The 21,420-nt window shown below is 36.1% G+C and overlaps 3 protein-coding genes across 4 annotated transcripts in view; 1 reads left to right on the top strand and 2 right to left on the bottom strand.

Moving 5' to 3' along the window:
• Positions 1–2,995, bottom strand: part of LOC117120600 (aqualysin-1-like) — a 7,006-nt gene extending 4,011 nt beyond the window's left edge. The window contains exons 1-4 of the mRNA XM_033265630.1: positions 2,841–2,995; positions 1,772–1,935; positions 916–1,068; positions 24–154 (exon numbers count right to left, since the gene is read on the bottom strand). Coding sequence (XP_033121521.1) covers positions 24–154; positions 916–1,068; positions 1,772–1,921 — 434 coding nt within the window. The 5' untranslated portion in view covers positions 1,922–1,935; positions 2,841–2,995. The remainder of the gene's footprint in view (positions 1–23; positions 155–915; positions 1,069–1,771; positions 1,936–2,840) is intronic.
• Positions 2,996–8,409: 5,414 nt separating this feature from the next.
• LOC117120613 (extracellular serine proteinase-like) lies at positions 8,410–14,882 on the bottom strand. Of its 2 annotated transcripts, none has more exons than XM_033265647.1 (9): positions 14,763–14,882; positions 14,170–14,311; positions 13,301–13,447; positions 12,925–13,051; positions 12,333–12,436; positions 11,112–11,244; positions 10,603–10,805; positions 9,702–9,873; positions 8,410–8,941 (listed from the first exon to the last, which is right to left on the bottom strand). In XM_033265647.1, exons 2-9 carry the CDS (start codon positions 14,299–14,301, stop codon positions 8,796–8,798), a joined length of 1,164 nt encoding a protein of 387 aa, XP_033121538.1. In that variant the 5' UTR covers positions 14,302–14,311; positions 14,763–14,882; the 3' UTR covers positions 8,410–8,795. The 2 variants fall into 2 exon arrangements, with proteins under 2 accessions (XP_033121538.1, XP_033121537.1); XM_033265646.1 differs by having other exon boundaries at positions 14,170–14,381; positions 14,763–14,839.
• A 2,118-nt stretch (positions 14,883–17,000) lies between these two features.
• Positions 17,001–19,739, top strand: LOC117120608 (39S ribosomal protein L12, mitochondrial-like). Its single transcript, XM_033265641.1, has 5 exons — positions 17,001–17,161; positions 17,422–17,617; positions 18,213–18,281; positions 18,780–18,920; positions 19,578–19,739. The coding sequence occupies exons 1-5, from the start codon at positions 17,100–17,102 to the stop codon at positions 19,692–19,694; spliced, it is 585 nt and encodes a 194-aa protein (XP_033121532.1). The 5' UTR covers positions 17,001–17,099; the 3' UTR covers positions 19,695–19,739.
• Positions 19,740–21,420: the final 1,681 nt, after the last annotated feature.

The following is a 21,420-nucleotide window of genomic DNA, read 5'->3' as shown; positions in this document are numbered from 1 at the left end:
CTAATACCAACTAAAATTGTTACATACCTTCTGATAAAAAGTCTCCGTCTTGAGGTAGGTTACGTTGGTCGATACGATCCAATCCCCATGACAACTCTGCAGTTTTCATTGTTGCATCTTGAACTACCGAGTCCACCATTCTATTTCTAGCGATCTAGAATGACGCAGAAATATTTAAAGTCAGCCTCGCAAAGATAAAATGTTTTTGATATGTTCATGTACAACTGATTTTTCCAAAGACACACCAAGCATTGATAAAACACTTGTGAATGGTTAATGAGGTACATATTTTTGAATATTATTTAAAAAACGAGGAAAAGGAGGCGTAACTACCCTTTTTTTCAACATTAATTTTTGTCCCAGTTCTGTATATCATTAACTGTTCGCAAGTTGCTGGTCAAAGTATGCAAATATGCATTTTGTGCCTTTAGTTAACAAGATATCACTTTTTTTTCCTGCATGGCCTGACATTGAGCCTTTGTTTTGTTATATACCGTACCGTAGTTTATTAGAACTAACGAACAAAATTTGCAACTGATTTTTAAATACGATTGTTTATTTATTTTTTTTTAATCTTTTCGATTGTTTTTATAATTATATAGTGTTCTGTAAATGTGTGCTTTGATTTGAGCAATTGGCCGGGTCGCAACTTGTTTCGTCAGTGAATATTATTCTACAGCAATAATGCAAATTCAATCTACATCATCGTTACTTTGGCCATATAAAACATAATGCGAATTGAACATATAAAGCTGAATTCACACCGGCTTCGCACAGAAATTCGGACCGAGTTTCGGATGCGCTGAACACCAACGTTCCTATTCTTAACTGTTGTCCGTGTGAATGCAACTTTACTGCGTAATTTGGCGTCGCTGTTTATAGTTATATATATAATTATATCATACAAATACTAACCTGATCTGCTACAGCACGACTCATATTCTTAGCTGCAAAGCCATTGAATATTACTCCCGTTTCATTTCGTAATAAATATCTATCAATAACAGTGAAACTAGGCTTATATCTCCTCTGGAAGTCTTGCACAGTTTTGTTAAGGTCTACTGAATTCTAATAGAAGTCAAATAAAATGGGCACAAATATTATTTCTCTATTTCATTCTATATATTTCAGGCAAATAAAAGTACAAAACATTACAAAAGCCACAACATTACTAAAAGTGGAATTGATGACAAAAAAGAAACGGTAGGTCTATCGATACATCAAATGCCAAAACGTTAAAAAGAATACACAAGCAAAGTGACTATAATAAGATAATCACATTTTAAAATAATCAAAAAATTAGGGCGAAATTCTTGTTCCCAAGTATTAAAATGTAGACTACCATATAAAGGTTGAACATGTCTTTTTGATAAAATGAAATATAATATTTTCCTTAAAGCCGACCCTAGATTTTTTAGTTGGTCAGTCTTTGGTAGAACGATGATTTTTTGGCATTATTTATACAAAATTGGAGATATTTTACATATTTGTAAACTGACCAATAGGCTACGTACAAGAGCTAATTTAAAAATGTACTATTTGAAATAGAAGAATTAATATATCTATAGTATTTTAAGTAAAACCGATAAAGCATGGTTGTATGTAGACTAAAATTGTTTTTTATGTATATGTCTACTATAGGCTAACCTTTGAGTACTTTATCATTTGCTTAAGTATTTTGTACGTAAAAATCAACCGAACGCCTTGGCGTAGCTGGGACGGTTACCCTCTTTAAATAAAAACTTAAAAATGGAATGTTAAAATATCTTACCTGAAGAATAACAATATATTGGTTTTCAATATGAGGGAAGACTGGTGAAGCATCTGCAGGCCTAGTTGTTTCGGCAACAATAGGTTGACGTTGGGCAAATCCCACAGCGGATGTACACAGGAGAAGAAATACAACGGCTTGATAATGCATCTTGATTAATCTAGCTTTCAAAAAAAAAAATTACAAATTATTCTAATTCCTCCATGGGTCAGGCAATATTCATTAAGGTCTTAGCCCCGTGGTCCCGTGTTCGAACCACACGCTGATCATTCTCGCAGCCTGCATTCTCGGCCGGTTATGATTAGCTTGTACTATTGACAGGCTGTGAATAGCCTTTGTGAATTTATTATATGGATTATAAATAAATAATTAAAATAAATAGTGGCCGCATCTCATCAATAAGGATGGTAACATTTCAATAAATATGGAAAACCAAGATAAAACCATTAGTAAAAATAATATCATCAAACATAAACTAAACGATAAACAAAATCATTTTAACCGTCTAACATTTTAAATTTGTACTGCGTAGCAGTCCCCGAGGCAATCGAGAAGGTTCCCCGATTCGAGCGACCAACCAGCATCACCAAAGCTGTCAGCTGTAGCGATTGTATGAAAACCAAGCTAAAAATAACTTACAAAACACTACCGTAATAACAGAAGTGTTGACATAATTATATTAAGTCATGCTACAAAAAATTAAAGCTTATGTTGAGAAGTTAAACATCTCAACTACGGCTAGATGCACGTATATTATCTTCACGAATAAAAGATGAGGTATACACGTAAACCAATAAAACGTAAGCAACGTAACACAAAATGATTAAAAAAAAAACTACAGTGTCTTCTGCTGTTATTTAGTGAAAGATTTTTTTAAAGTCAAGAACCACAACAAAAAAGCAAACTAATTTGCCTAGCTTTTTAACTAAGGAAGCTGCAGTCGATGTGATATGCTTGAAACATATTTTCAGAAGTTTTCTTTACAGATTTCTTAAATTAACAAACAAGTTATATCTTGTAATTTATGTGTATAGTAATTTAGAATAAGAAAATTAAAGCAAAAAGTTACCTTTGAGATCTTAGTTTCTTGGTTTCAAACAGTCTCTCTACAGTACAGTGTAGTGACGGGCGAGCTCTACAGATGAAGAAGACGCTACTTCACTTAGCGAAAGATACTTTTCTCTCGCGGTCAATGGTGCTTTATATACTTTCTAATACATCAAATGTCCAATGATTGCCCTGTGTATATCCGCATAGTTTGATAAACACCCATTACCTTCTGCCGCATTTTGTGGTTTTCGTTCTTTTTTTTAGATGCAGGATCTGGCTTTCTTTACGGCTCGTTGCTTTACTTCCCTGGACGTTATTTTTTCAAGTCGAATCGATTAGAGTCTTTTGTTTCTGCCAAGTAAAAATTATTTTGCGTTACGGAATACATCCGCAAAACAAACCACAAGATTACACAAACAATTATATACAGAATTATCTACTCTATGTCCGTATCCCAGAATAACATCTCCTAACTCTTTGCTATTTTTTCTATAGTAAGTTTATCATCTAGATTTTTCGATTGCTAATTCAATCAATTAATAATCAGTCAATTGTATTGTAATACACACACTACAACCGATGAAGTCCCATCGATTAGATGAACACGTAAACAAAAAATAATATATCGTTAGTAAAAAGTGCTACCAACTGATTTTGGTTTTTATTTAGTTAACTGTAACCATCACCATTATATAATCAAAATGAAGCGCCAACAAATTTCTCATGATGTTTTACCAGCGATTTTCGGTAACCATAGATATCTAATTAATATGTGAATATACTATAGAAAATAAATATTAACAACATTGTCTTTGATGTATTTAATTTAGGCCTACTTACTTAATACCATTAGTAAACACCATAGTTAAGGGCTGAGGTGGGAACATTTGTGGAAATAGTACCTCTAATTTGCCGGAAATGACACTCTTATATAATAAAATTCATCATCATCGATCAAATAATTCGCTATGATGTTCCATTGAAAATAAAACTCAATTGTCTTTGATGTATTTTTTATTTACTTTACCATGTACCGAAAACCAATCTTATTATTATTATTATTATTATTATTATTATTATTATTATTATTATTATTATTATTATTATTATTATTATTATTATTATTATTATTATTATTATTATTATTATTATTATTATTGCAACACGCTTTTTCTCATACTTCTCAAATAATAATAAAGGCACATGTACTCGAGTCGTGTATTATAAGTAATTCAGATGTTTGTGGGCAGAGATAGAGTACCGGTTGTACAGCACACTTTTGTTAAAACCTGGATCATTTATGCAGTTCATTTCAACAATATTCAGGCATCTTCTTGACTTATGAAATTATTACATTGCGGACGAAAAGTGAGGGGACCAACACCAGCACCTCAACAATAATTGGGGACGTGTCTCCCTGTCCCTTCTTGATCAGAGGCACCCCCTTCCATTTCAGATTTTTTGGAATTAGTAGACGGCTAGACGCTCTTTGATGACATCTGAAAAGAAGTTTAAAATAGAAAGTGTATGTTTTACGAGAGTAGCCACTACATGTAACATGTATACATGAGAAGCACACACACAAGACGAGTCACCATATTTTTTTTTTTTCTGGAGGTAACCGAAGTGGGGTGGCTAGCCACCCTATTCACCCTCCCCCAGATCCGCCACTGAGAGAGGGGATCTGTGCTGCCCATGCCTCACCCACTTATGCTCCTGTTCTTCTCGTCTGGACATCGGACCTTGGACCCCAACGCCAAATGTCCACCTCATAGGACGTATAATTAACAATCTTAAAATCTGCACCCTTGGTGAACTTACTTTACCAAATGAAGTATACATTTACTCACGAATTTTAATAAAATGGTTTGTCAGTAAGCCAACTTACATGAATCTTCACGGTGTTTTATCAGATTATTGGGTTCAAGCAGGCGTTCAATAAAGGCAAGGCCCGTAGCCGGGGGGGGGGGGTTATGGTTCGGGCGAACCCCCCTTTTCTAGCAAACCCCCCTGTTTTCTAGCGAACCCCCTCAAATTTTTGAATGAATCCCACTCGGACGGAATGTCACAATTTTAAATATTTAAATATAAACTATGAAAGTAAATACACGTAGATTAGATCAATAAAATGGACATATTAGGCTTAGTAATCTTTATCTATTCATTAACACGAATAACATTTTCAATATTCTAATCAATTTTTATATAGCCGGTGTTAGTTTCGACCTAGACAAACCTTTGCTAAAAAGGTACACTTTCTCCATGAAAAGGCTTCTTCTGTGAATGGAATCACCTGTTCGAAGCACGAACTCCTGTAAACCAAACCAAATACCGTTACGATGTTTAGTCGTACGGGAAATCCACTCGCCATGCAGTACCGTTACGATTTTTAATCGTACGGGATATCCACTCACGAAATATTTTCTAATTTTATTATATTACGACTTTTTATTACATAGATCTTTTTCAAAACATAATTGCTTTTAGAACATTATATAGACCCATTAAACACAAAAACTGCTCTGGCTTCGGGGGCTTCGCCCCCGACCCTATCGTAGCCCTTTGGCAGGCCTCTGGACCCCACGCCCAAAGAACCCCCCTTGAAATGACCTGGCTACGGGCCTGAAGGCAGCGCGTTTGCGGGAGCAGCAATGGTTAGCGTATGTAAATCTTAACGTAAATTGTGGGCCAGAAATAGTATTGACTGTGTTTACTCCAACAAAAAAATTATTAAAACTGCAACAAACCTTCAAGAAAATATTGGAATCGCCCATCGTGTTCAGGTACATTATTTTTGAGAGCTGCCTGAATACGAGCATGAGGTACCGTACGATTCCATTATTTTGTATTATGCTTGAGGGTAAATAATTGAGTTTCCGTGATCTTGACTTTGTCCTTTGACCCTTTCTTCCGAATATTTAATAGTGTCTTTTATTATATACCATTCCGCTAAATTTTATGATGATATATTTATTAGTTTTTGCATAATCTTGATAACAGACAAAGAGGCAGACGACAGAACGACAGAGAGAAGGCATAAAGACAAGACTGCATTGAATAGTAACTTTCTTGTGGAGGTGATACAACAAAACAATGTACAGCACTAATTGCAAAAGTCCTATCTAATTTATTCATACTACTATCAAACCAGTTGCGCAGCTGAGCTAAGCAATGGCGGCGTCAGCTGGAGGGTGTCGTGGGATTCCCCCTTCCAGGCCTGGAGCCCTCATCTGCCTGAATCTGAATAACGTTATTTGATAATCCCTAAAATCAAGGAGGTATAAATATATACTTCCTTGCTAAAATCGTGGTCTTAAAGCACAATTTTGGGCGATACTAAGCAATAAAAACCCTCCATGAACCCCGTCAGATTTTTATTCCGGGACCCTGATCGAAGCTCTATTCAGGTTCTTGGTTCAGACCGTGACCCTGTCAGACTCGTTGGACCTCTGTAGGCCGCGGAAAATTTGGGCCTACTAGTACTAGCAAATAATGCCGGCTAATATTCCGGTCCCGTAAAGGTCCGGGGCCTTGGCTTTAGTAAGTGGGAGAGCTCAAAACTGTTACGTCACCGATTTGCTTAGACCTTTATCTCGAAGAAATTCAATTTTAAATCACCGAAGGGGATTAAATTTAAATCCTTTTTGTAAGTGTCGGTAATACGTTGGTTACTTATGTAAGCATTGTCTTTTAAAGCTCATTGTAATTTCCGTATTGCTGTTAATTCTATACTATTTTGAGCGCACCGCATTAGCGTGTGCCACTGATCCAAAACTGTAGATTCAAATAAATATATTATTATCATTACAAATTGTTATGAATAATCAAGCGGATGTAGCTATTGGTAGTCTTTGTTTATTATCTATGCTATAATCCGTATAATCCGTTATGTTGTGCATTAGATTTCAAAGTTAAGGATCTTCTTGCCTAGTTTCTAAATCGGTATGTTAAAATATTCTTTTAATTCACAATTTTAAATTAATGTCCGTATTGACTTATTCAATAGCGATTATCGGATTATTTTTCAAAACAAATTTGACTAACGTTTGAATAATCCCAGTTCCTGTTGGACAAGTGTTGATTGGACAGTAGTTCATTGTCGGCAAAATGCTGACACGCCAATGCAAGCAAACAAAAAATATTCGACTGACCAATCAACATCACTAAAACCTGCAGGCGATAGCGTGTAGCGATTTTGTGGAAACCAAGCTTTATACAATAAGTCGGCGTAGATTCAAGTGCACATGCTTGTGTTTATTGCTTTTATTAACGCTTTTTAAAAATTTATTGCAGTACTACAAATACTATAAGTTAATATTGATACACAAATGTAGAAAGCTTAAACCGATGATTATTTTATATAAATTTTGTTTTCCTCTTTTTTTCAAATTTTTTATTGCCAAAAACATACACAATTGGCAATAGGAGGTTAAAAATAGATTTCTCTAATTGAGTAAATCACATTTACAGGTAACATGCAATTGCGGTAAATGCTCGAATAAGCGCCGCACCAAACCTGATTTTTTTTCTTTTCGATAAGCGCCGCTCGAATAAGCGCCGCTGCGCTTAATCTAAGTATATAGCCTATTACCATGGCCGCCAAGAGGGCAAATTGTAACGGGGCAAGCCGATTGGTGTGGCCCCCAGTTACGGTACAAGCGCGAAGTGCAAAGATTGCCCCGAAGGCGCAAAAAAAAAAAAAAAAAACCTTTTTTGGGGGGAAGGTGCAGTCAATCTGGAGGGGCCCATTATTGAGGGCCCGTGAGAGTAAGTATTATTTTTGAAAAAAAATAAATATTTATTAAAAAATAATAGGCCTACCTGCCAACCTCTCGGTGGCACTGTGAGACTCTTGAAAGGTAACATGGGAACGGGCATGGAAAGAGCCACGACAATATATAAAAGCTCAGCTTTCAATGCGTCGCATTGAATACTTTGATCATCTCGTGCAACCAAAACCGAATGACGTTAACTAAACAGTTGATGCGTCCGGGAGTCTACCGAGTTCGGCAGTTATCATCAAAAACTTTGGCGGGCTGGAGTTGGTCCGACGGCCGGGGGTCGAATACCAGGAGTAAAGTACTAATGTACTGTGTTGAAAGTAATTGCCGTTATGCTTGTTGTGCCGGCATTTCTAGATCGGAAATGAAGACCTGTATATTTTATGATCTGTACATTTTTACGCATTGTAAACATGCGCACTTAACTACGAGATAGCGTATGTTTGTAAAATATTGTGTGATGAACAAATAAGAAAACACGCCCAAATTTTTATCCATGATTTTAATTTTTTCCTTTGAATATACTATAATATATTTATATTTTACATTTGAGGATGTGATAAGAAATAAATCACAAGTCAAATAAAGTCAAATCGTAAATATCACATTAAATGATGTCAGAGATTATATAAATAAACTAGATTCATAAACAATAATTTTAAATGATAATAAAAACGTTTTAACACTTAAATTAATGCGCGTGACTGTTAATATGTAAAAACACGTGGCTTCAGTAAGTTTGCTCGTAAGCGTCAGTGGCGTATCTAAAGTCTTGAATTGTGGGGTTATACACATCTAGATGTTAAGGGGCGCAAAATATGGTTATTTTTAGGTGATTTTTAACTACTTGACAGTGATTTTTTGGGGGGGGGGGGCTGGGGCGCGAGAGTAATTTTTTTCCGCGCCCTCCCTTAGATACGCCACTGGTAAGCATCATTGACATAATTTAACTGAAGTCGTAATCCACGGCTGTATGTGCTTCACCGTTTATGGATGGATTAAATCATCATTATCACATTAAATGAAGCCAGTTTAATATAAAATCTAAACTAGATTTGTAATAAGTAATTTTAAACGATATAGAAACTTTTTACCACTTAAATTTGTTCGCGTGACTGTATACTATACAAAACACGGGACTTAAGTTATGATGCTCGTAAGTCGTAATCCACAGCTGTTTCTGTTTATACCGTTTATGGATAGGGGGAGGTATAAAGAAGGTGGTTATTGGAGCTGAAAGCCCAGGCGATTATACTGTTAGTTGATGTCGTGGACAGTGTTGACCTCACCTGCTCTGGCGTTAATCCTGGCTCACGGTCCCGGATGATCGCTGCAACACCTGAATAAAATCAAATAATAATCGTTACAAAATTCAAAAACACGACCAACGGTATTTTTGTCGAAAGAGGACCAACACCACTTTCGACACTCGACTATCAATTATCGACATCGTAAATCATAAATCGCCAGCCATCAAATAACTGACACCTAATTACCAATTATCAATCAACAATAAAAGTCAATCATCAATTATCAGTTTAAATATTTACCGACTACTTGACGCCCTGTCGATTGTTCTTAATCATCTCTTATAATTTACTAGTTATCGACTATTAGGCCCCACTCGACAGCGATTAAGTTTACTTTTGGGGTGTCCTTGTCTCGTGTACTTTTGTGCATGTTCTTTGCTGTTTCTGTCTTTGTAAATGTTTATGTTTTGAGACAATTGAAATGAAATTCTTTGTCATTCTTAATCATCGATTATAATTTACCAGTTACTATGGAACGAACAAAGATAATCGACTATTATTGGTTATTCTTTACATCTGTATGGATAAACGAGATAATCGATAATCGTTCGAAGTTAACAATCAATGATGGTTTATCAACTAATAGTTACTAATTGTCAATTGACCATTATCGACCATCGCTTTTTACTTTCACACAGTCAAAGGCTTACTCTATTGTTAATAACTGTTAAATTTAAACAAATTTATAAAATAAGGTATTAACGGCAAAATACGTCGTATGAGTATATTTATGTTAGAGCGTTTGATATTATACTTGCGCGTGCTAAACTACGAAGTAGCTTGTTTTACCTGCAACGTGTGCAACAGCGTATGATGTCCCGTACACCACGGCAGTGGCAGTATCACTGCCTATGAATGTAGTTGTTATGTTGGAGCCTGGTGCAAAGATGTCCACACAGGAACCGTAGTTAGAGAACAAATCCCTTACATCGTAAGCGTCAGACGATGCCACTGTAAAAGCCTGTGGAATGCAACCAAAATACCTACTATGTAAAGTCTAGTAGAAATAAAATTAGATTAGAGATTATGAATAAAGCTATATAACATTATTATAATTATACGTCTAATATGCCTAATTGAAATAATTATTATCACTAGTATTATAATTAATAATAACAATAACAATTATAACAATAGTAGTAGTAATAATATTATGATTGTTGTGTTATGATTTTTAATGTTATCATTAAGCTGTACTGTAAAATGCTCTTTCGGATGGATAATGGAACTTTCCGAAATGTCAATTAAACTTAACAACTGGCCAATCAGAACGGGACCCGGAATACGCGCGTGTCTCAAACGCACGTTTTTACGTAAAATCCTGAAATTGGGCAGTTTTCGCCGCACACGACGGTAACCTTAACGTTAACGGATGATGTCGTAATTTATTCATCCTGCGTTGTGGAGTACGTTAATTTCTGGATTTTACGGGCTCGACGTGCGTTAGTTACGGGTTTGCGCATGCGTATTTTGATTTGTTTACAAAAGGGGCGGAGCTATAATGCGCTGCATGTTGGGTACTAACGTCGTGCGGCGAAAACTACCTATTATTAACGTTCTCCGCAACGCCAGATGAATAAATTATGACGTCATCCGTTAACGTTAAGGTTAACGTCGTGCGGCGAAAACTACCTAGTAACAATATCCAGGGGTATCTTAGCGGAAAGGTCCATTATTTATCGTGCATTACCCGATCAGCGGATGCCGGAGAGAGTACTGGTGTTGGGAATGGGCAGGCATTGTATCCCCCATTGCCTGCTGACACGATCACTGGGATATTAAAGAAGGAGTCAATGTCGTTCACAAGGGTGTTAAAAACCGGTTGGTAACCAGTAATAAGCGGCATCAATATAACTGCAGGAAATTGGGCGTTGTAGGCTGTCCAGATAAGACCTGACCATAAAAGATAAACATAGTCAATCAATCAATTAATCATCAATCAACCACATCATTATCACCATCTTCATCAATCAATCAATCAATCGATCGATAAACATAAATCCATACGCTTTAAGAATTATACAGGCCTACTCGTAACGTTTAACGTATACGTCTATATATTAAATTTGAAACATGTTTTGAATCATTGTACCATATTATAATAATATAACGTTATGAATATCTATAAATATTTGATCGTATTATCATACAATCAGAATAATATGGCAAATTACAGATGGTATCGTAGGACAAAATTACCATAAAATACTGTTGAAAGGCTGCCTGGCGTAACTTTGACGGCATGTAATCTAGCGCCTTTAGCAACTCCATACCGCCTCCCTCCTGCAATGCCAGCACACTTCGTACCATGTCCAGTGTCGTCAACATAGCCCTGGAAATTTAATATACAAATACAACATGGTTTGAGAGGTGAAGTAGTGAATGGACCTTTTCGGAATGTCAATCAAACTTAACAACTGACCAATCAAAATAGAGCCTGGAATACGCAGGTTTCTAACAATTAGCACACGTGTTGTCCGACAAACGCACGTGCTTGCCTATGTGTTAACATTGAGGAGCTTTCGATTGGTGCGAAGACGAGATGCTAGTAAAGAACCACTCATGCGTCCTACGTTCTTTGCATATATGTTGATTTGGCCAAATTGCGTCCTAGAATCCACACTATGGGAATTTAACTTTCTCGCATGCGCAGACGACTTTTTAGTGACGTTGTAGGCCTATACCTTCTACGTCCTACCGTCGTCGTGCAATCGAAAGCTCCGGCCCTATTATCGTCTTGTGGGACCTTAACAACAATATGGGCCGGGCTTAACGCAAAGGTACATCCCCAGCCGGGTGTTGAATGATTTGGGAATGGAACCAAATCATCAAAGTACACCAAGGAAGTTAAATTCACTATTTTACCGAAATAAAATCGAGTCGAATGGCCGAGCGGTTAGGGCAGGGGCAACGCAACCTACAGCCATATTGGCGCTTGTTAAAACGGGACGCTCGCCTGTGGTTCTAGTGGTGGAACAAGTCTTCTCGGATAAGGACTATAAACAGCAGGCCCAGTGTACTGAATTGGCTCATGTGCACTTTAAAGAACCCATTACATCTTTCGAGACGAGTAGGGGTACCCCGGTGTACTGATCCATACAGCCCCTGTTACCCTGCGCTTACGGACCATTAGGTCCTTTGCAGGATGTACCTAGGTAAACGTAAACCATATCTCATAAACAGGCCTACTGTTGCACATTAAATCGTGATTTTGATTTTTAGTTCCAAAATTTAGATTTCTTTGAAGGTCAGAGTACCTAAATCGTTCAGCATGGTAGCCTACACACAAGGAAAGTGGGTCTTCAAAAATATTTCTAGTAGTTTTCTTTATGTCCATTGATGAACCTTTACCCAAATATTTCTTGGATCCAATAAGTGAACTTGTTTAAGAGTGCCTTGGTTGAAAGTATAGTCACTGACCTGTCCCGTGAAATCAGCATCAAATATGGCTCTGCCATTGAAGTCTTCGTGAGTAGTTAGAATACCGGAGTCAACAACATAAATATGAGCATCGTTACCAAATCCTATTTATACAAAACAAATAATAGGTCTATTGTCATGAGTGATTATTATCTATTATTTTGTTTTTCTTAATTAACCCATGTGAATCTGTAATGCTGTGAAGTGATATTAAAATCTGTCTGCTTCCCTTTTCAAATAAAATCTTTACTAAGACACTGGGGATAGGCAACAAGACAGTACAGCACTAACCGACAAGTGCCGGATACAATAAATAACACTACACTACACCAGCAACAATTAAGACATAATCGATAATTAGTTATTGATTACCCTGCACCTCAGTTAGCAGTACACGTACGTGTCTGAGCTGAATTCGTTTTCTCCTATTATTGGTTTTTAATAACATTTTAATAATTTACAGTCCATACGCTACTGCATAACATAATACCGTAGCACGTCGGGTTTCATATGTGTAAAATCACACCAAAATAACACACAAACATATCTTAAGATGGCAACAAGATATTTCCTAAGCTTACAGTCATCTTACCTTCAGGTATAAAATGGTCGTCTAGGGGTAGGGAATGCTGGTCGATACGATCCAAACCCCAACTCAACGAAGACGGTTTAACCTCCACATCTTGAATAACTGATCTCACCCTTGGGTCTCTAGCGATCTGCAGAAACATTATTGGTTAACAAAGTTTACTTACATTATAGTGTTACAACTCTATATTTTTTAAACACTCAATAATACCCACAGCACCAAACAATTAGTAGCATAATAGACTATCCCATATTGTCAACCAACTGACCAAAAACAGAGACCAGAAATGTCCCCAAACACAAGTTTACGTACGTTTACTTTTGCAGGACAACAAATCAAGTCCATTTAGTGAAATACGTATAAGGACAATTTTACCAACCTTTTTTGCTGAATCACTGCTAGCATCTTTTACTAGAAATCCTTTAAAAAGGGCATTGCCTCTTTTGGTTAACACAAATTCCCTATCGGCTGCGAAACTACTACGTTCGCTCAACGCTCTTCGAGTTTGGCCAAGATTCGCTGAATTCTAATAAAAATCAATTAAAACATAAAATAATTCTTACATAAACATAGTTAGACTTTAGGATTTAGGAACATATTTCTTAAATTTGGTAAAATCGCAGTGTTTTAATGTTAATTATTGTATAACAAATAAAGTAAAACATTTTTTTAAAATTCTGATATATTTAAATTGTTGTTAATTTTTAAAAAATTAACACGACTATTGCGTTGCCAATATATTGTTTATTTTTTTGCCAATTTGTGCGTCGCTAACACTCACACTCTCACGACCTATGCCAGGTCATGATGAGAGCAGCTAAGAGCAACTTGCTACGTGACAACGAAGAGGGTCGTGGATGGTTGCGGAGTTTCCAACATGTTGAAAAATTTATTGTGGTCGCCAGTCTGATCGTAGTCGCTGTCACACATGTCGTAGTCATTTGGCTGAGGGCCGATTCCGGACCATGTGCTTGCTAGCTATTTATACCACCAGTTGAAGCGAAATGGACATTATGACTTTCTACCAATAAATTACACGAGGTGTTTCTATGCATATTAAATGATTCAAAGTTAATGTTCATGCTGGGGTAATTCTACGACGTACGATCGGAGGGGCTGGTGAGAGGGTACAATCGGAGGGCAGGTCTCCGGTAGGATAAGACCGCAGGTCGGTACGGTTGCAGTGGTCGCAATAAAGTGAGAGTTGTTAAAAAAATGTTTTATAAACAATTCAAATATTGAACTCACATGCAAGACTACAATATATTGGTTTTCCACAATACGAAAACTCTCCGAGTCCTCCGCCGGATGCATTTTAGGTTGAGCAGACCCCAAGGCTGAAGTACTCAGAAGAATGAATACAACGTTTACAAAATTCATCTTGATAACTCTGTATTTCAGCATCAAAATGAATAAGAGCATTTTTTGGAAAACATGGAAAAGTTGCAGATTAAATGTTCCTGTCCAAAGAAAATAAAAATGTGTATGCCTATACTTGAGGAAAGAAATTGATCTTATTGAAACATACAAGTACATCAACAATTGCTAAAAGCAACCGCCTGTTCCTCACTTTGTATACACCCAACGTTCCGGTCTTAGAGGTCACTCCAAGAAACTTCATAAATTAAAATTCAAATCCGACGTATGAAAGCAGTTTTCTTTAGCAACAGAGCTATTAATAATAATATTTATTTGGCAATCATCAAGAACATTATAGCCTGGAGTGAGAATATGCACAAGCCCAAACGTATCAAGTAATACAGCCATAGTTAAAATGAACAAACATGTACATAGAGTGTGTGTATGAATGGAACTGGAAAGATAAGAAAAACAAAACCTACCAAAACCAAAAATTCAAGGCAGTGTTATGGCTCCTGTTAATGAGCACGATGCTAGCTCTCCACATTTGCGAAACAAGCCCTTTGCTAACACTTTTCTCAGCCCCAGATGCTTTATATTTTTTTCTGCACACCATGTTATCCAATAAACGCTCGTTGTGAATCCGCATAGCTTGCTAAACCCCACTACTGTTTGGTAAAATGCGTTGGCTTATTTTCCCCGTATCATTTCCCCGCTGTATATCTTAAGTAGGGTTTAATATAAATTTTGGATTTAGTTTCATTGGTGGCTCATCTCTTGGCATCTTCTGGTTATATCTTTCATAAATTCTAAGATTTTATTTTCATCCCTGTCAACTAAAGTTTAATTTCAATTCATTTACCACAAAATCCACCTACAACAGACTGCAAAACCAAGATTCTCTAGAAAAAAAACATGTTTTTATACAAACAATAATCTTATTATACCCTATATTTCTAACACTAAAATTCGGAAAGAATTATCACTTGAGATAATACATAAATATGTAGGTGTGTTATCGCTATAATTCCTATGAAGGTGCATCTAAAGACTTTTAAAACGCTATATTATACAAAAGTGATTTATTAAACTGTTGAATGGTAGTTTATTGGAATCTTTGTGGTTATCTTGGATTTGAGGTTAAATTCTACGTGATCTTAGATTTAATCTCCAAGATGACAGATCTACAGAAACAGCTTCAAAAGAAACATACAAGAGGCAATTTGAATTTGGGTTACCATCTTGAATTTGAGGCAGGATTTTGAGTATTGCTCACCAAGTTTATTCCTAATAATAAAAATTTAAAATAACAGATACACAGAACTTTGGCCATTTTAGATTTTTGCCACTATTTTATTAGAATGCTTGAGGGTTCTAGTTAATCAGATGGTAGGCCTATGGGTTCAGGTTGATGGAACCACTAAGAAAACCTAATGACATTGTTTTCTTTCCCTGTCTTGTACTGTGTGACTCGGATATCGCTGGAGTCCTAGTAAGAGGTAATGTCACGTGCATTATGTCGTAAGCAAGCAGAAGACTATAAATCAGGGGTTGCGCAAGTGGGGTGGGGGAAGGGCTCCGTCGGGGAGAAAAATGATATTTATTTTTTTACATAGGCCTATTTATGGATTCTAAAATCGGCAAGCCTGTGAAACACCTAAATTGTCATATTTTTGGGGGCTTCGGCTTCTGGACCACTTCCGAACGATTTTGAGCGACGCAAGGCACCGTACGCCCACTTTGATATATCTCGTCGGGGACATTGGCCCCTCGTCAGGGACCTCAAACCCGTGCAAATCCTGGCGCCACTCCCTGTTTTTAATTAACGTTCGCTAAGTGAATTGCCATCGTCTAAGTGTTAAAATAACAATGTATGTAATTCCATTCTGCAGGCTGAGTTTATGTACTGAAAATAATACTCTCGTACAAGCACACAACATTTCTATTTTAGATATTCTAACTGAAACATAATGTTCATTAAAAAAAAAATAGCACGTGAGGGTAACTAAATTTACAATAGTATGCTTAAAGTGAAAGATGTTCAAGTTTATCTGTATATGAGGTTTAAGAAGTTGAAGTTCCTGAAGCATTGGCACTTATTAGGCCTAATGCCTGAAGAATTTCATTTTTAAGAAAACTTGATATATTCATTCGGTAATTATCTAGGACGTAGGCCTAGACCTACATAAATATTTCTGTAGAATTTCGATTGAATATAATATGTAGGCCTACTAAATTCCTAAGAAATGGTACCGGAAACTTGATTTCGTAGATGGACAGAGAGACACTGATATTTAATTCTTCATGAGATTGGAAATTTTAAGGAAAAAAAATCATATATCAAAACAAATTGGTGGAAAGACTAGAGAAAGAGAAAACAATCCGTTGGAAATAATTATCTCGGTGATCTTTTATTCAATATCAGTGGCGGCTCCAGCGAAGGGCAGGACAAAATTACAAATTTCAAAATCTCTAAAAATTTCTAGGTTTATAGGAAAGGGCCTATATATTATTAAAAAAAAAAAAAAAAAAAAGAAGATTTGTAGTGCACTTATATTAACATCGATGCAGAAAAATTCAGAAACATCGGATCGGGTATAGCATAATATTGCAAAGCCCCACCCCCTCCACACACACACAAAAAAAAAAAAAACCAACAAAAAAACAGCACGGCGACTGGAGAGACTGTATTACTTCACGGCGCGATTTGTGACTGGACCAAGAGCCTACTATCGCTGCTTGGAAGTCAAGGGTTATCATTACACGGTACAGTACATCAATACACATGTTTCGGAGAGCTTAATAACATACATTTTAAGATGAGTACATACTTTTACCGAACTCTATGGAATACTGTCAGGACACACAATAAACCGTGGAGGTAGATTAAGTTTTTAATTGTTGTTGTATGCCAGCATCCATACTCCTTCCTGAGTTATGCCCCACTCTAGGCTAGCTATTCTCTAGCCGCAACCAGCCGGGCCGGGCCGCGCCGTTTAGGCTTAGCCTAGATAAGCCCTTAGGCATAGCCTAATATTTGGCCTAGGCTAGGCTTAGCCGACTGTGCGTCCAGGCTTTGCCTACAGTACTAACGTTTTTGTTGTTTCATGGCTTTGTCTGATTCTTCCTTCATGATTTAAGGTTTCAGAAACTGCAAACACAGCATTTGAGATTGAGGTGCACTTGCATTCACTCGAGGGCGCTATGCACCAGTCCCTTGCCCTCTCCAACTTTGGATGGTGAGCCAAAAAATTACTCTGAAAAGATAAGGAATATAGTTGAAGAAATCGCTTCACTAAATTTACTAGAAGTTTCACAGCTTAACCAGCATTTAAAGGTGAGATTGCATTTTACACAGATGTAATTCAGCTCAAAAATGTTTTTCATCAACACACTTAGGCCTTACTGTAGAGAGAGCAGCTTAGCTCAGTTGGCTAATCTGGTGGTAGCCACTGTGTGTGCGCAGAACCGTGGAGGTCTCTAGGTCCCCGGTTCAATTCCCATCGCTGCCTCTCCTTTTGTTTCAGGTGGACAGCAGAAATACAAATTACAATAGCACGCCATTCTTTGGATGAGACGTTTAAGCCGTTGGTCCCTTGTGCATTTATGGCCCATGTGCACGTTAAAGAACGCAGTACACTCTTTGGAAAAGAGTAGGGGATTGTCTCCCGGTGTACTGCCCAATCACCACCAGAAGGACCCTACTGGAAATAAGTCTTCCTCTAGACTTTTGTTGGCTATCCTTGGTGTTTACACTGAATAAATCCAATTCAATCCACTGCAATGAGGCACACTAATAAAAAGTTAGTTAATTGACATTGATAAGGATCTCCATACAAAACATACTTACATTTACATATACATTGTTTTCATTCATATTATATTCTGGATAAATTCATTATTCATAGCAGTTGTTCCTTTTTTCGCCATAGGAGACCCTCAATATACAAGATGCACCTGTTATGGCATATGGAGCACCACCATCACAAGCTCAACAAAAGGTAAAAATACAGCAGTTGGAGCTGCAATATGCCTTGGTCAATGGTAGTTAAGATGTTTGTTTATAGTGCTAAGTCGAAATCCACTTTTTTTTAACACAAATAATGTATTCCACCTTTAATCTTCGAGTAGCTATATTTTTCTATATGTCTCCATATTTTGGAGTCATTATATTTTGTATTCACTAAATTTAAGTCACTAATATATTTTTAATAATGTTGTTACACAAACATCAAAATGTGAATAAATAGATTATTGTATTTTAACACAAATAATATAATTTCACCTTTAAGCCTCTTTATCTTGTATTTTGGAGTTTATTTTGGCATCACTATATGTTGGAGTCTCTATACTTTGGAGTCACTAAAGTTAGGAGTCACTACTATATCTTTAATAATGTTATACAACATTTGAATAAATACTATAGATAATTTACTGTTTTTGAAAACACAAATAATATAATTCCACCATAATTATAATCAAATAAATTTCTTATCCAGGAGGAAGAAGATGAAGACAGTGCACCAGCTAAAGAAGTAAAAACATCTTTTACAATAACGCTCACCAAATTTGATGCTGCCAGCAAGGTGAAACTTATAAAAAGCATTAAAGCACTCAATCCTACAATGAATCTTGTACAGGTAAAGATTGCAACAGTATTCAATTATAAATTTGATGCATGGTGTTTTCTAGTTCTATTCAGTTACTCATCAGCACCTGTATAGCATCTTGATGAGTCCACAGTGACAGGGGCTGTGAGATGGGCCAGTACACCGGGGTAATGCCCTACTTGTCTGTACTGCATTCTTTAAAGTGCACGTGAGCCAATAGGGTACACTGGGCCTACCATAGGTGAGCGTGTTGTTCGCACCAGCGCCGATATTATGGCTGTAGGTTGCAGTGTCCCTGCCTTAAATGCTCAACCATTCGTTTTGCTAGGAGTATGTTCACACACAACATCTAAATGTTATCATTATATGGTCTTGGAGGCAGTTACACAGGGCAATAATGTGAAGTGCTGTGAAATGGTTGGCGGAAAGGACATTATTATTATTATTGTTATTATTACTTCTATTATTATTATTATTATTATTACTATTACTATTATTATTATTGGTATTATTATTATTATTTGATTATGTTTAGTTTTATATATATATTTATCAACATCATTATTATTATTATTATTACTATTACTATTATTATTACTATTATTATTATTATTATTATTATTATTATTATTATGTTTAGTTTTATATATACATTTATCAACATCAAAAATGTGACTTTCATTGCAGGCAAAGAAGTTTGTTGAGTCCGTCCCTCAAGTATTAAAGGCTGACGTAGGAAAAGATGAAGCAGAAGATATAAAGAAACAGATAACAGAAGTTGGAGGAGAATGTGAAATAGAATAAAAGACCATACCTTAACAAGCCAATATCATTATTACCTGTCTCTTATACACATNNNTCCCCACGAAATGAGACGCATCGTTGGTGAAATCATATTGAGATATTCACCAAAATAGGTCAAAGGCAACATTTTTACAAAATTTTGATTTTAATGTTTTTGAATAACTTGATACTTATATTTTATGATTGTGTACTTTTTAAGTGAATTTTCTTACTAAAACAGTATTCTCTTCGCATATTCTCTAATTCTAGTCCTATTATTTGTACAGGTTAGTTTATCTTTGAGGCCGATTTTCTCAAAACCTGGTTCTCATACACCTAAACTTTAAATGCTAACATCTCTGGATCTATTTATCCTAGTAAAGCCATTGAAAGACCAAATTAAAGCTTATAATGTGATCTACCAAAATGTAATATTAACTCATTTTTTGATTTTCTAACGATGAGACTCATTTTGTAGTGAGACCTCACATTTGTGTCATGTGCCCATATGTGGGCATGGTGATGTCATACTATACCCAAATATGGGCATATCATTTTTTTGTAACTACAGTTGAAACACCAGTAAACTTCTAAAGCTTTTGTCCACGCTATCAAATTCTATGTAACAAATTTGTGTGGTGTGCCCATATGTGGGCATGAGATGTCATAGTACACCCAAATATGGGCATATGTTTTTTTTTGTCGTGTGAAAATTTGAAAGTGTAGACAAAGCTCTAATCACTTACTTGTGAACATTGTCAAATAGTTCACTAATGCTTCATTTTTTCATTTATTTATTTCTCCACAAAACACAATATTATCATAAAAAGAAACAGTTTATTGTGGAAGGTAGGCCAAAGTAAAGCATTGCTCATAGGTTTTATTGGCCAAGATATACTGGCCTCAAATACTGAGGTGTTTCAATAATTTTAAGGCATGTATCTGCGAGATTAGGTACTGCAATATGCTTTGGTCCGACTAGTGTGCTGAGAGGTATTACGATTAATGAAGGATAACCAGAAATCCAGAGTCAAAAAATTCTCAAATTATCTACGCGTTTACATTTGAGTTTCCTACTGTTGAACTTATGTACTGGATTCTTTTAAATAACCACAAACATGAGAATAAATTCCGATTTTATTCAAGGAAAAAAATAACTTTCATTGAATATCATTATGTACATGGATTATATAAATAAAAAGATGCATGTTTGATATGATCACTCTAGCTTGTAATTTTTTATAACAGTAGTTTGGAATAGTCCTTTGCCCAGCAAGAAAACAAATACTGTATACATACAATTTTGCAAACATAAGACGAAGTACATATACAGGTATATTAATGTTAACACAATCAAAATTCACAAGCAATATCAATATGCAAGCATGCAATGTAGGTGTTTGAGGGCGCAATTTAATTGATTTCAAGTTTACGGGCCTTTCTCTCAATGGCGGGAGGCAGAGGGGAAACCCACCCCTCCATCGATGGGCATGTTTGGACCAGACGCCATCACGCGGTTAGATTAAAAATATAATTTTAAGGAACCAAACAAAATCCAAATGAACATTATGATGCCAATCCCTAAATAGTGGCCCGAGAAAATCTTTTTACTTGCAGTAGACGGTCATTCTTGCAAGTATTTTGCAGCTTTTTATATAAGATGGAAATGAGGAAAGTGTACTAAGTGTAGCTCAGATTTTCAGTAAATGAAGGTCATGTAAATAGATATAATATCACAAGCTCCCAT

This window comes from Anneissia japonica, unplaced genomic scaffold (assembly GCF_011630105.1).
Source record: "Anneissia japonica isolate Jap-2015-1 unplaced genomic scaffold, ASM1163010v1 scaffold3474_len973312_cov172, whole genome shotgun sequence".
Taxonomy (NCBI): domain Eukaryota; kingdom Metazoa; phylum Echinodermata; class Crinoidea; order Comatulida; family Comatulidae; genus Anneissia; species Anneissia japonica.
The sequence above is the reverse complement of the archived record's forward strand: the minus strand, read 5'-3'. Positions and strand labels throughout refer to the sequence as shown.